At 37.6% G+C, this 14926-nt stretch overlaps 1 protein-coding gene across 8 annotated transcripts in view; it reads left to right on the plus strand.

The window, feature by feature from the left end:
* Positions 1-14430, plus strand: part of CTBP1 (C-terminal binding protein 1) — a 247526-nt gene extending 233096 nt beyond the window's left edge. For 6 of the 8 annotated variants that reach the window (XM_032987369.2, XM_032987370.2, XM_042808078.1 and 3 more), the window contains 4 exons: positions 1534-1664; positions 3820-3947; positions 7315-7432; positions 12966-14430. In XM_032987369.2, coding sequence (XP_032843260.1) covers positions 1534-1664; positions 3820-3947; positions 7315-7432; positions 12966-13152 — 564 coding nt within the window. In that variant the 3' untranslated portion in view covers positions 13153-14430. The remainder of the gene's footprint in view (positions 1-1533; positions 1665-3819; positions 3948-7314; positions 7433-12965) is intronic. The other 2 variants (XM_042808077.1, XM_032987375.2) reach the window with 1 other exon arrangement.
* The last annotated feature ends 496 nt before the right edge of the window (positions 14431-14926 follow it).

A 14926-nucleotide genomic window follows, 5' to 3' on the forward strand; every position in this document is an offset into this window, starting at 1 on the left:
GAGCCTATCTGGCATGTCTGCTCAGCAGGTGTGATTGTCACTTGGGCGAGCCCTCCTGTTTTAATCTAGTTCTCTCAGCTGATTTAAGTAGTGGAGATGCAGCAATAGTTCCCATCAAGACATCTTGTTACAAGACCAACTTAAGATCATGCCACCATTTATTCACTATTCTAATTCCCGAGTTAATTACATAAAACTAAAAGAAGTATCCCTTGGTTCTGCTACTGTAAGCGGACTTTGGTTTTCTATACAGACCAATACATGGTTCTTCTGTAAGCCCAAGGGTCTGCAAATGGAGAGAGGCAGGGCCACACTAAACCCAGTGAGTTGGCTAGTAAAATGTGTTTTTGTTTTTTTTTTCTTATAACCTTACTGCAAGCATATGCATGTTAATTGTTTAATATTTCCTATGATCTCTTTCATGTGAAAAAAATTCTGTAGCTGACTTTCATCTAAACCTCCTTGTTGTTTGTGAATTTGATACTTAAATCAGCGTTTCAGAGTAAGGATTCATTTACATAAACTTTAGTTTGATGTGTGGATTTCAATTAGTTGACTTGGTGTCAAAATGCTGGGGTTTTCTTGTTCTTACAGTGAGAGATGGACTTAGTACAAAATGAGATTTTTATCATTCATCTTCATGGTTCCTGCTCTTCATATGCTTACCTTCATGTACAGAAATGCTTCTGAGATCAGAAGCTGTGTTTGAGACATCTGGTAAATGATGAAGTATTAGGGTGGCTGGAAGCAGGATTTAGTAATTTCTTTTTTTTCTGTACCATCTCTCATTTAAACCGCCACTTTGTTTTCATGTTGTGGATATATTATGGTGTAAATTCTTGTAGTTCTCCCCACACGGTGTCATCTACAATGCTAATCTCCACAATGCACAGCACAGCTTCTCTCCTGGGCACACAGCGTTCTCAACCAAATTAATTTTCATGCCTTTTAATTGAATAATATACAAATTCTTTAGACCTTTATTTGAGAAGTCTCACAGGGAGGAGGAAGCTGAAGTAACAAAAATAAATAAAACATAGATCTACTGTGTTTTGGCAACTAAAGGGAAAAGTGTTTGAAAATCCAAAAGCATTGATTTTTCTGAAAAATTCATATAGACTTATTTGTGTGAAAGTTTAAAACCACAAAATATGAACTTGTTTAAGAATGTGCTGTAGTTTCTGTCTCATGCAATTTCACAGTGAAATAAAAAGGCATAAAATGATCTGTCACTTTCATATGCACAGTTGTATCTTTTGATCATGTTACTGCACAATATCTGAAACAACGCTTCTATTAGAAGACAGTACTTACGAGAAACAAAAGGTTATTAAGTGCTGTGAAATAGCATTTTATGTTAGAAGCATCGCATTTTGTGGTACTTTCCAATGGAAAGGGAAGACAACTGTTACAGGTTAAACCAGCTGAATAGCTTTTGTTGTAATGGATGCTTCTTTTGAGTAAAAAATAATGCCACAACGATTTTATTTCATTTATTTTTATTTCATCATTCTTGTTTTTAACTTTCCCTAGATGAGACAAGGGGCTTTCCTGGTCAACACAGCTCGAGGTGGGTTAGTAGACGAAAAAGCACTTGCACAGGCCCTGAAGGAAGGAAGGATACGAGGGGCAGCCTTAGATGTACATGAGTCAGAACCATTCAGGTGCTTTTCCTTTTCTTTTCTTTTTATTTTGTTCACTTTCTTATTTTTAAGTCTTAGTGCATGATACAATCAACAGCAACAAGTAAATTGAGTTTTCCCTTTATTTGGTAGCTAAATACTCCCTAGTAAAGCAACGTGAATCTGTGCAGCACTGGACTAATGCAAATGTAGATGGAGCTTGTGTATGTGGTCAGAAGTGAAAAAAGTGACATCCGAGATTTAATTATTAAAAAAACCCACAACAAAACAAAAAAAAAAAAACAACCAACCCAGTTTATTTAGTAGAAATAGCAGGGACTTGGGTTCAAATCCTGGGCATGGCTTTGAGGGGAGTGCTCCTTTGTCACTGAGGCAGCTAATGTTGATATCTGAACAGACTCTTTCAGAAGGCAAAGAGTGAGATTTGGTGTGACAAATAACAACGACACCTTCCTGGAGGAAAAGTCATACTTTTGTCCAGGTTGCCTCTGCAGGAAAGCCATAAATTTAACAGATTGTAAAAAAAAGATAAGGAAGGTGGTCTGGGTACAGATTTTGCTTTGTTTCACCCTTTATCGGGGCAGTAGTAATTCTACAGTCATTAGCAGAGCTGGTAGCACAAGCCTTAGTTTTTGAATGACACTAAGTCTAGAATTTTAGGCAGAACTGCACCACTCCCCAGCGCGGCATTGGTATTATGATATCAGCACTCCTAATCAGGAACGAGCCTATTTGGTATGTCCTTTAGTCTTGAGCCTGACTTCTGAGTTACCAATATGAGAATAGACTGCTTTAGTTTACTGCTTGTATGTGACAAGCCTTTTTCAGTTGTTCAGTCTGGGCAGAGAGAAATGTTAATTTTAACTAGAACAAGTTTTTGAAGAGAAACAGATTCAGGACTTGAGGGCAGGTTGTAAAGACTGGAGAGAGGACAGTCTCTCTTGTATCAGCTTGTGGGGGGGAATAGAAGCTTTCAAAAAATAAATAGTATCCTTTTAGGTAGAATCTACTGAGACACAATGCCACATCACAAATATTTAATTTTATTTATGCATACCCTGCATTCATTTACTTCTAAAGGTAGTTATTACAATGCAGTAATGCTGTGCAAAGCCAGAGTCTGACAGCTCAAGAGACTTTCAGCTACATACGTTCTTCCCAATTCAGATCTCAGATCTACACAAGCAGACCATTGCACCTATAGGAAGCCTCATTTACTGCATGGAGATGCCATCTGCAGAGATTCAGTTGCAGGATTACAGCCACAATTTCCTTTGGCTTCAGTGCTGCATGACTATCTGATCGCAGCATGCAACTCTTTATTCAAGAGTTTTGCCAGATATTTTGATGTTTATTGAACTACAGATGAAATCTATCAGTTTATGAATTATGACCAACTCTGAAAGCACGCTTTTGTCTTAAAATATTTTTCTCCTGTTGTTACAGTTGACTGTAAGATTATTAAAACTGAAAATAAGTAGGAGGAGCAAGTTTCCGTTATTTTCAGTTTCTTTACTCTGTATCTGTGATAGCACTTTTACACAGATTTATTGCTTTCCCTGAAAATCAGTCTGTAAATTTCCTTCTTTCTGTGGAGTTTCTATAAAGGAACAGGAAAGGAAAAACAGTTAAAAGTAACAGAAAAAAATAACTGAATTATTAAAAAAATAAAAAGTGGAGGCTGCTGATGGACATACTAATTATTTGGAAATAATTGTAAGATTCTTTTCTTTAAATGACTAAATGTGTCATTGACAGTGACTCCTGAGAGAACAGAGCTTTGTTGGCTAATGTAGTAAAACTGTGATGAAATGGACAAGTGGAATGGCATCCTGAGCTGGCTTGGGTCTTGCTTTATGCATTTCTGCACCAGAACTGGAGTAGCAGTGGCTGTAGTCAGCAATAAGTGCATTGGACAGAAGCTAATGTTGCTACTATACTTAGGTTCTACCCTTTGAGTCTGTGAGAGATGATTGTTGCTTATTTATACCATAAATAGTGTATTAAATTAACTGACAGAATTAAAACCAAACCCAACAAGGTATAGAAATGCAATTCTTTCCTGTTGTAGAAATTAATCTGTGTGTGTACAAATTCCATCTGGATTCCCCCCCCCCCCCCCCCTTTTCCCCTCAATATTTTTTGTCATTTGATCTTGTTTTAAATCTTCATTTAGCTTTAGTCAGGGCCCCTTGAAGGATGCACCAAACCTGATCTGTACCCCACATGCAGCCTGGTATAGTGAACAAGCCTCAATTGAGATGCGGGAGGAAGCAGCACGAGAGATCCGGAGGGCAATCACAGGTACTAACTCACCTTATTAGCTCCTTCACTGTATATTTCTTTTTAACAAACTTTTTAATTCTTCAGTCTTGAAAAATGCTGAAAGAGCCAACCTTAGGTTTTGTTAACATTTTTAATATTTGGAACATAGAAACAAGCAAATACCCACTAAGTCTGTTCTCAGAACTGGAACAGATCTTTTGAATGTTCATTGCAATTGCAGAGAAAGCAGGCACTGCAAAGTAAGTGCTTTCCTATATAATGGAAATATACTTATATGTGAAAAATCTGCCTTTTTTGTTTGTTGTTGCTTGTAAATATTACCTATTTTGTAGGTTTTTCCTAGGTGCCCCCTTATACTTGTCATGAGCAGTTCTGTTTCCTTTATTCTTTCCCCTTTGGCTCCTTTGTATTTTCCAAATTTCAACCAAATTTGTCTTAGAGGACAATATGGAATTTCAGTGTCTTTAAGGCTGTAATGTTCAGAAATAAAGTATCTAGAGCTTCATGCTGTTACTAGTAATGCTCATATCTCCACAGGTCATTACATCAAAGCAAAGTTCAGTATTTTGTTGGGAAGATACTGTATTTCAGATGTTCCTGTCTTTAAAGCATTACTAAAAAAGTCTAGCATTTTAAAGAGCAAAATCTCTTTGTTATATAACTACCATGTAATTGTAAACTGTTCACATAAGAGAAAACAGTTATGTCTTGAACATGCACTGCTAATAAATAAAATGAGAAGAGTGAGCCATTTGGCATTGGTTTGAATCCCTTGTAGACTAAAATAAAAGGAAGGATTTTCATACTGGAAAATGATTCATTAAGCACTAATGTTCTCTCTTAGTAGGACTTTGCTGTTTCCCCCTTGGCAGCGTAGACTGAATGCTCTGCAGACATGAAGGGCCATCTGTGTCACCTTGAGCGTAGCTCAGTGCCAACACACTGCTCTGCTATACAGAAAGCCCTAGCAGTAGCCTTGCCTGTACCTTGTGCCTAGAGAGGCTGGGCAATTTAGTTTCATTTGTAGCCTGTACAGAAAGAAGATTCTCCTCTGAATGGTGATTCAAGGCACCTCTTAAAACTCCTGATCTGAATTGCCCTTTACAAGGCTATTTCTCTCTGTTTTAGAGGTAACTTAAAGAGTCTGACCATCCCTTTGTGATTGGTCCTTGTGCTTATACTCCAGCAGAACTCTAATAGTACATTCATTAAGTTGTATAACTATTGCCTGCTCCCAGATAGCTCTGCGAGAGATTGCACAAACCAGCATACGATACCTACTGGAGGGGGGGGGTGGGGGGGGTGGGGTGTGGGACTGATGTGTAAATAAGCACTAGTGAGCTAAGATCTGAAATCTGAGTACGAGTCAGCTATACGAGGCTAGTTTTATATTACATATTGTGCAATAGCCCAAACGTATGTGCCTGGGATGACAGACCTGTATTTTCTTAAAGTGTGCTATCAGCAATCTATATCATTGATTTGTATTGAAGCAGTCAACATTTCAGTGTTTGCACATGGTTTGTAGTAAGATCAAGCTGAGACCAACATTAAGGAGGTGTGAATGACCTTGAACTGCAGTGAAACAAATGTAGGAAAGGTACAGGAAGTGTGGGATAAAGCTGGATATGTGAAAAACATAGGGGAACACGGAGTGTAGAGAGAGAAACTAATTGGAAAAAGGTGTACAATGAAGGAATGCAGGCTGTGACTACCATCTGACAATAAAGATGTTAAGTGGTTCTGCCATTACCAAATAGTCAATGATGTTCTGATGTATAAAATAAAATAATAAACAGATTAAATATCTTTAAATACATTTTCGAACTTCTGAACATTCAAAGTATTAAATAAGGAGGGCCACTAAAAACAGTAATGAAAGAAACGGGAAGGCAAGCATGGCAAGTGAAAAGATTGTTAGAAATTTAAAATAAATAAATAAATACTGGTTTGTAAGGGGAGACTAGCAGAACATGCTTACAGAAGTTAGCAAAATGAGGAATGAGAAGGGCATGGAAGAAGACATGATTGCAGTACTTGAGAAGGATAAACAGAAGAAGAAAGATACTGTTTAAATTTATGGACAATATTAGTAGAAGTTCAGATGTATGTGTATTTCCACTAAATTTAGAAGATGGTTTCTAATCAGGAGAACAGTAGGAATTCACCCATAATGGGGCATGTACTTCATCTTGTCCAATGTTGAACTAAGAAGCCCTTTTTGGCTTGTGTACAGATGTGGGAAGTTTCAGTGACATAAGTGCAAGTCATGGAGTTACAAGTATTTGATGGTATCCACTAGACAAAAAGCAATTTTGTGAAAATGCTTTTTTACAGCCCTGTTGTGGCCAGGCTGATGGATAGAAAGAGCAGGCAAAGAGTAGTAAAATCCTTAATAAAATTTCCAGTAGGAAGTTGGAGACAAAAAGCCTGAATGCTTTAATGGAGCATGGTCAGTTTTTGAAAGCATTTTTGGAGTACTGTTGCCAGCAATAGCAGAGGTAGACTCAAACTTACCTCTTTCTACCTCTGTGTGTGCAAATGCACAATAAAATGAAACTTTAGAAAAGGTACATTAAGATAGATGTCAGAAAAAACGCAGGCTCCAGTTAATCTCTCATTGAAACAGGTGGAAATATTCCTGTTGCCATGAAGATGTGTGTCGTATCTGTTCATGTAATTTTTTTGCAGGGCTGGAGGTAGTTGTGCAGAAGACAGCCAAAGGCTTGGTCAGTATGTGCTGAATCAGGTTGACAGATTTTCCAGCATCTGTGTCTTAAAACTTCGGTTTTACTTCAGAGGTTAAGCAAAAGTTTTGAAGCAGTGAAGAATGGAGTTTTCTGATGTATGTTCATTTTTTGTAGGAATGAAAGACGTGGCTGAGAATTAACACATTAAAGTAAATAAATGTGAAGAGCAATTGAGATAAAGAAGGGGCAAATCAGAATTATGGGAAGAAGGTGTTTGTCGTATTCAGGTTTATGGCAAAATTCCAGTCAGAATCCTGCATTCTTCAATAACTGTTTTTATTGCCGTTACACATGGAGGGAAAAGGAGGAAAGTGAAGTTAAAGACAGAGAGCAGGAGGCTACATTACTGAATTTGAGTGGCAGCCATGCTCTATGTTCAAATTTTAGCTTTTTGGGATGCATGAATTTTGTGGATTATGGTTTTATTGAGACCCTGTATACAAAAGACAGAGAGACATAAATATTCAGAGCATTTTAACCATTATTAACTAAGTCCCAGACAAAAGGGGAACAGTGAGGATGAGTATTGATTTACATATGCAAATATTTATAACTATTTTTAGCATAGATACATTAAGAGCATAAAGCATACAATTTTTATGGTTATTTATTTACTCTCCTTTGCTTCATTCTAGGTCGTATTCCAGACAGTCTGAAAAACTGTGTTAACAAAGATCATTTGACCGCAGCTACACATTGGGCCAGCATGGATCCCGGAGTTGTTCATCCAGAGCTCAATGGTGCTGCATACAGGTAAGTGTGCTGCAGGTGTAAAAGAAATACCTCCTTAATTCAGAGGTAGGTATTCAAGATAAGACAAAGAACCTTCCTACTAATAAATGAAGTGGTTTTAGATTAGGCCTCAGCTGTATTGTTTTCATAATTGTTGCATTCAGGAGAATAATCTTGCTTTGCTAGTTGAAGTCCATCATGCAGTGCATAAGTACATTTCCTTTTCTTATCATTTTGTGTGTGGTTAGCAATATCTGAATGATGCACAGTTTTTTGTATATTCAAGTAAAACAATTCTGGTCATCTCCAGTGAGTGCAGTGGAAGTTTATGTTCCTTTTGCTGAAGGTAATGATGCAGCAGTAGGTTACAGAGAGACTTTCAATAATAAACTATTGTTATGTGGCTTTGTGGCCTCCAAACACATGAGAGAACAAATAACTCAATAATGAATACAGTGGAATAGCCTGGGGTGATTATGAAAATATGGTTAAAATAGTGTTTTCTAAATTATATGTTTAATTTTTAAGCAGAAGCTTTTGAGGGGCTTGATCTATGTATTCTCAATCAACTGTGAAAGCAGCTCTTAATAATTAATAGGAAGGGGCAATTTTTTACATCTAATACGTACATTCCTTAGTTACTTTGTGCTTGAGAGTCTTTCTCTGTCCCTTTATCCCTAGCAGATGTTCTAGCAGCAGATTTTTCCTAGTAGCCAGCTTCACACAATTTTTATTTATCAAAAACGTCTGCAAGTTTTTATCTTCCAGTATGGTATTTACTTATAAGTAGGATGAAAGTGGCAGAGAAAGCTACAAACAGCTGCTTCCCTCAAAGCCTTGAGGGAAGGGACAGTGCAGTCCTTTCAGTATTTTTTTATACCTCTTTGTCCTGATCTTTCCACAGTCCTTCATGCATCATTCTTATCTTGGTCCTTCTTTGGGAGGGCTACCCCACACTTTTAATAGATAAAATAGATGCAGGACTCTTTTTTTTTTGGTGGTGCCCCATATGAGAATTCAGCTGCACATTGCTGAGAAGTGAAGCAAAGCCCTTGTGTCCCAGTGACTTCTAACAGTCTCGTCAGAAAGTGATGGAGAGATGACAGGGAGAAGCATCACCACGCTCTGCCGTAATCTCCTCAGTATCTGGAAGTGCATAAAAGGAAAAGAGTAACTTTGATTTGATCAGCATGCATGTTTCTCACATCACATCAAAATGTTTATTTTTGGAAAAAGTACCCTAGCCCTAAATACCTGAAGAAGGGTGTTTTATTTGCTTAAATGAAAAGTTCAAGCACGTGTTCTCTTCCACACAGCATGTGGTTTCATGGACTTCAGTTTGGAATACTCAGAATAGAGCTGAGTGCAACTGAGGCTTAAAGGCAGGTGTTGCTGAACTGGGGTTAATAACTCCAGCCCTGTCATGGCAGTTAAGAACAGGGTTGCATGCCCAAATAAAATGCAGTTGTTTGTTCTCATTTTGGGGGTCACAAGTTGAGCAGAAGCAGGCTTCACAGCTAGAAATGGATTTTAACTTAGGAATGTTTGGGGAGTTAATGATTTACAAGGTAAAGACCATATGTATTTAATTTAAGCAGGATAAACACAGAACTGAATGCCTTTTTTTTAGACATTGCTTCGGTCAGTTTTCTCAATAAAGAAAATTCATTGTAAATAAATTCTGACTTCACAATTATTTTCAAATGCAAAATAAAACTCACTTTGGGAATTTTGAGGGAGAAGTTAGGAGTCATAGAACAAATAGTAAAAGCACCTTTTTGGAGGGCTTATAGCATAGTGTTGGAGTGTGGGCGAGTTACTATTTTGTGCTGTATAAAATATGTGGAACTTGAAGCTCGGGCTTTATGAAGGAATTGGCTTCAGTGGCAGTGTTTGCTGATGCTTAATTCTTCATGGATTAAGTGCAGAATTTGAACTGATTTTTCAAAACAAATTTTTCGGTCTTTGCAGTCCAAGATTATGTTCAACTAACTGAGTTCTGGAGTCTTTCACAAGGCAGTATGATGTTTCAGATGCGCTAATAACTGTATCATAGTCATGTAATAGCATTAGAAGATAAGACATGGGATAATAATTTATATGATAAAAAATGCAAATAGCTCTTTTGGTGAATTAAAACTAACGAAGCTATTTTATTCTGGATATATCATTTACTTGTATTTTGATGTGGGACAGAACTCTTAAATTATCAGATATTATCACAAGCAAAGAACATTGAGCATTAGTCAGAAGAATATAATCTAGATCTTGTGACTATCAGCATATTCTGTGGAAAACAAAACCATTTACTCTGTGAAATGCAAGACACCCTATCAACACAAAAGGTCAAGCAAACGGGACCTATGCCATGAGTAAAGATTAACGACATTTCTGAGAAGGAACTATTTGTAGTAGTCTTGGTGAAGCAGCGTAAAATACCCTGCTTTTGTGTTATTACTGTGTATTTGTTACTGAGCTGCCTGTTAAATAACCCCCTGCCATTTCCTGTGTTACAGAGCGTGCAGATTGTAGGCAAAGTGAAATTCAACAGCCAGTAAACGGTGATTGTGCAATTTATAGATGTGTTGACATTCCTTTCTGCCTTCTAAGGTAGAAGATGAGAATACCCAGGTATTTGGATGAGAACAGTTAGATGATGGTAATTCAGGAGTTACTTCTATGTTGAGGTATTTCTCTGGTGATTTTCAGACTAATGTAAAATAACAGCATGCACTTACTTTTTAAGACAGACTCAGTTTCTTGAACAGAACTTAACGTAGTAAGTTCAAGGTGCTTCTGTAGTTTAAAGGAGATTAGCATAGAAATTAAAGTTGCCTTTCATTTGTAATTAATAGGGCTACTGTACTTTTCTTTGTAAATTAAGATTATGTGGGGGAAGGGGAAGAAAGAGTATGAAGTAGCAGAGGAAGTGTAACTGATCTCTCACTTGTGCTTTCACAAAAATTTAATTCAGTGGACATTTTACCTGGAAAATGTTTCAATTTATTGCTGCCAGAGGAGGAAGATTTGGAGCAACTTTATGAAGTGCTGGAGGGAATGTATTTGCTGATTAAGAATAGAAATGTAATAAATAGCAACGTAAGGGGAAGTTATGTAGGATAGAAATGCCCGTGCATAGAGGCTGTTGAGTTTACGTGCCCTCTTCTCAGAGATAAGATTTGAACAATACTTATGGTTAAATTTTAAAGGGGCAAAAATTATGAAAAGCGAATGGCACCATAGGGTTAGGAGTTGTCAAGCAAAATACAGTTTCTGAAGGGGGCTATGTTATCTGTATGTTGGCTACTGCCACACTGTAGCTTTAGGATAAGAAAAACAGTTGCAGGGCTTTTGGATGTTAGTAAAAGTGTGTAGGAGGCCTGTAACTGGGGAGAGGTGCTGGCAGGTAGAATCCCAATCGTTATAGCTTGGTGTCCAAAGGTAATATTTTTATATGCAGAAAGAATATTTGGAGTCAAAGGAGAATTACAGAAGTGTAGTTTGAACTGCTTAATGTGCTTATAAGGTAACTGTAAATGCTCCCGATTCAGCACCATCCATTTTCACAATGGGAGGCTCTGACTTTTCTTCTGGAGGGAAATGCAGTTGCAGGATTTGCTCTCCTTGATTTTTCCCAGCTCCAGAGTGTTGATGCTTGGGGAATATGTTATTAGAAAGTTGAGATTCTGTGTTGGAAACAGTTACTGTGTTGAACTTTTAAATGGAAGTTTGTCATGTTATGTTTTATTTTTGCAAAGCACCTAGAGTAACAGATAAGCTGTTTCAAAATTAAATTTGAACCAATAAAACAATACCTGGTCTGAGAGTTTTCATAGGAATTGAAGCAAATATGATTAATAAGATTCAAATTGAGGTACTGAAACAAGCAGCTAATTCCATTAGCAACTGCAAATTAATTCTAAGAAACCTCTCTGGAGAAGGAATTAGCATAGGAGGCCCTCTAAATATGTGTACAATTGGGAACAGAGTTCTGGCCTACAGGTGGTGAGTCGCTGATAGGATCTATAGGAATCTTTCCCATGATAACCAGGCCGGTGTATGGTGTCTTCATCATCCCTTTGCCATGTCAAATAGTTGCACTGAGCCACTCTGGCACAGTGTTTGCAAAAAGCAGTTTCTGTGGTGGAAGAAAAAAGAATAAACGTGCTTTCTTCCAGCTTTTTTTGCTCTCTGAGTTTTGCGTAAATTCAGCACTAATTTTCTCTCGGTTTGAGGGAATTTAGGATGAGCAGCACAAACATACATTACTTAGAAAAGATCCTACTGAAATGGGGTAAAATTCCCTTATGCATTCAGTGTTGGACTGTGATGAGAAGAAAATCAACAGCAGAATAATATGATATTTGGAAAAGCTTGACTAGGCTACGAGTGCCTTTACTCCCATTTAGTTCTAAGTAAATACTAAGGTAGCAAATGCCACAGTAAGTGGTAGGTTTGTGTGTTTAAGGCCTTTAAATGGATAACACTCCTGCTGGGATGCTTGGGTGAGCAGAATATAGCAGGAGAGAACAAGCAATGAGTGTGCAGCTTTGTGATGGGGAGGGGAGGCAAAGGGCCAGTGTTAAATGGCCAGCATGGGATAACTTGCCATAGGGTATTGAGGTATTTGACTGAGAAGAAAACATATTTTTGTTAAAAGTGTTTATGTGTAGCTGTTGTTTATATACAGCGCTGTGAAATACCAGTGTTCATCAACTACATCTGAACTGTGGGATTGAAACAGTACATTTGCAAGAATGTTTTTAGCCTGATAATATCAGAGCCATCATAAAATCAAACTGAATCGCAGGGTGATTTTTCTGTTGAATTCATAAAATATTTAGCTCTTGGTGTTCAGATAGAGTGAGAAATCTTTAAAACCATCCATAGTTTTTGTGTTTGTATCTCTTGCAGTCTGCCTAAAGCACTTGTCCTCTGTATAAATAGTATTGGCTTTCCTTCAGTCAAGTACAGTGACAAGTTTGATGCTGAAAAAATTACTTGAGTGCAGTAGGCTTGAATTTGTTATCTTAAGAGTGTGTAGGTATGATTGCTCTTTTGGGGAGCTGTCAGAAAGCTACTATTGTAAGATTAGTTTAAAGAAATCATTTTTTCAAACCACAACAATGAAATCTTAAAATTTCTACATGAGAATGAAAGAGGAAAAAAAAATCCCTGAAGGTCAGCTTGAGGGAAAAGTCATAGAAGACAGAGGTGTTGCATGGACCAAGCCTGAATTACCTCTTGTTGAGGTGAACTTTGAGAGGAGCAGTACTTCCAGGTTGCTTCTGTTGCTGTACTGTCACTTACGCTATTTAATCTGAAATCTGAAGAAACAATCTGGGAAACCTTTCTTTCTCATTTGGATAAAATACAGCATCTTTTGCTTTTTTTAACAGCATCTGCATATGGTGTCTCATCTGAAGCTTAACCCACTGTCTGTCTCAGTGGTCTGAAAACAAGACGCACCTCCGTAGCTCTAGAAGGAGGCAAGGTGGGCTTTCTGGCCAGTCGTCCCTTGGTTTTAATGTACGTTCTCGTTTTCTTCTCTCAGCAGATATCCCCCAGGCGTTGTAAGTGTGGCTTCAACTGGCATACCTGCAGCAGTAGAAGGAATAGTCCCCAACCCTATGTCTTTATCACACGGCCTCCCTGCTGTAGCCCACCCGCCCCATGCTCCTTCCCCCGGCCAAACTGTCAAACCAGAAGCTGATAGAGACCACCCAAGCGACCAATTGTAGCCTACGAAAACAGCATTCCCAACATCGGAGATTTCAACTTCAGCGTGTGGAAAACAAACAAAACAAAACAAAACCCTGGATTTTGATTAAAGGCAGAACCATGAACTTACAGGAGGAGACGATTATTGTTTTAGAAACTGGTCCAATATACAGTATAAAAGGAAAAGGTGGGAGACAAAAAGAAGATTTGGAAGCATTTTTTCCTCCGTATAAATTGTAGTTTGTCCCTGTCCAGTGGACTGATTCACTGTTTCTGTGTCCTATGGGTTCTTTGTTAAGCAAGAGAAGTTAGTAGTTAATTATATCATGAATGTACTTGTCTGTGTACAGTTTTTAGAACATTAAAAAGGGTTTGTTTGCTTAGCTATCAACAAGGAAAAACATAAGGGAGGCATTCAACAAACCAATTTTGAGATTAAAAATCCTTTCTTTTATATTTTGAAACATGCCCAAAAATGAGGCAGTTGGCAAACTTCTCAGGACAATGAATTTTTCCCATTTTTCTTTCTACGCCACACAGTGCATTGTTTTTTCTACCTGCTTGTCTTATTTTTTAGAGTAATTTAGTAAACAAAAGAGAAACAGTTTCTCCTAATTTTGGCATGAGTTCCCTTATTTCAAAATGAAGACAACCTTGCAAAGAGATTTTGAGGAAAAAAATAAGGTTTTGTATAAACGAGCATTGTGCTTTTTGTCACCAGTTAAAGTATATATTATTGGTGGTATGCGAAAAAGGCACTAGACTACTGAAAAGTAGCAGCATTTCATTGCCTACATTGATTCCTTCCTGGTAATGTGGTAGGCTAGCAATATTTTTGGTTAAAATCATGTTTGTGACTGTAACCATTTGTATGAATTATTTTAAAGAAATAAAAATCCCAGACAAATATCATATGTGTAAAAATTTTTATTTCTAGTAACTGTTTATTCAACTTTTATTAGGTTTCTTAGCTGTAATTTTTAAACAGATGCTGTCAAGTATTTCATTTCTAGCTTTACTTTGCTCTCTGTTGTTTGTAATACTGTCTTGGAAGCTTGAAAAATAAAAAAAAAAATAATTCTTTCCATACCATTTTTCCCTTTACATTTCGTAAATGTTGATCTTTTTTCCTGTGTTTCTAATGGAGTTTGAAATTAAGATGGATTTTGATTTGTACACCGGCATCATCAGCTACAATATGGTAACAGCATTTATGCCACCACTGTGGGCAGAGCAGAGGAGGTACAACAGCAACACAACAATAATAATAATAATAAACGTCTTTTGCCGAAGTCCAACATGAGAAGTGTCCATTGTTTTATTTGCTTTTGTGATGATGGAAGTGTGCAGCAGGACGTAACTGAATTTGCTATATTGATGGAGTTTGTTTCTTTGAGCACAGGCAGAAGGTTTTCCGGGCAGTTTGGATTTCAGCTGGAAGCTGTTTTGGCTTTTCCTGTGCTCCTGAATAAAATGTCCTTCATTCCTATGCAGTTTAAAAAAGCAAGACAAAAGTTTAGCTGCTGCATGAATGAAATCAAGGATGGGCAAAACTGAACCTGGACATAAACCTTGTCAGTAGTCTCTTGTCTACTTGTTCACTATGAATCTGATCTAGTAACTGTGCACCTCGGGTTACTGAGCTACTTTTATGGGGTCTGTGAAAAGTTACTGTCCCCCCACTCCCGCGTGTCTACAGAGCAGCCTCCACTTCTGTTAGGAAGACGTTAGGAGGCTGCAAATCAAGAAAGACTGAAACTCACAGGTCTGTACCCAAGGAGAGCACTATATAAA

This window comes from Tyto alba, unplaced genomic scaffold, assembly GCF_018691265.1.
Source record: "Tyto alba isolate M040663 unplaced genomic scaffold, T.alba_DEE_v4.0 Super-Scaffold_6, whole genome shotgun sequence".
NCBI classification, from domain to species: domain Eukaryota; kingdom Metazoa; phylum Chordata; class Aves; order Strigiformes; family Tytonidae; genus Tyto; species Tyto alba.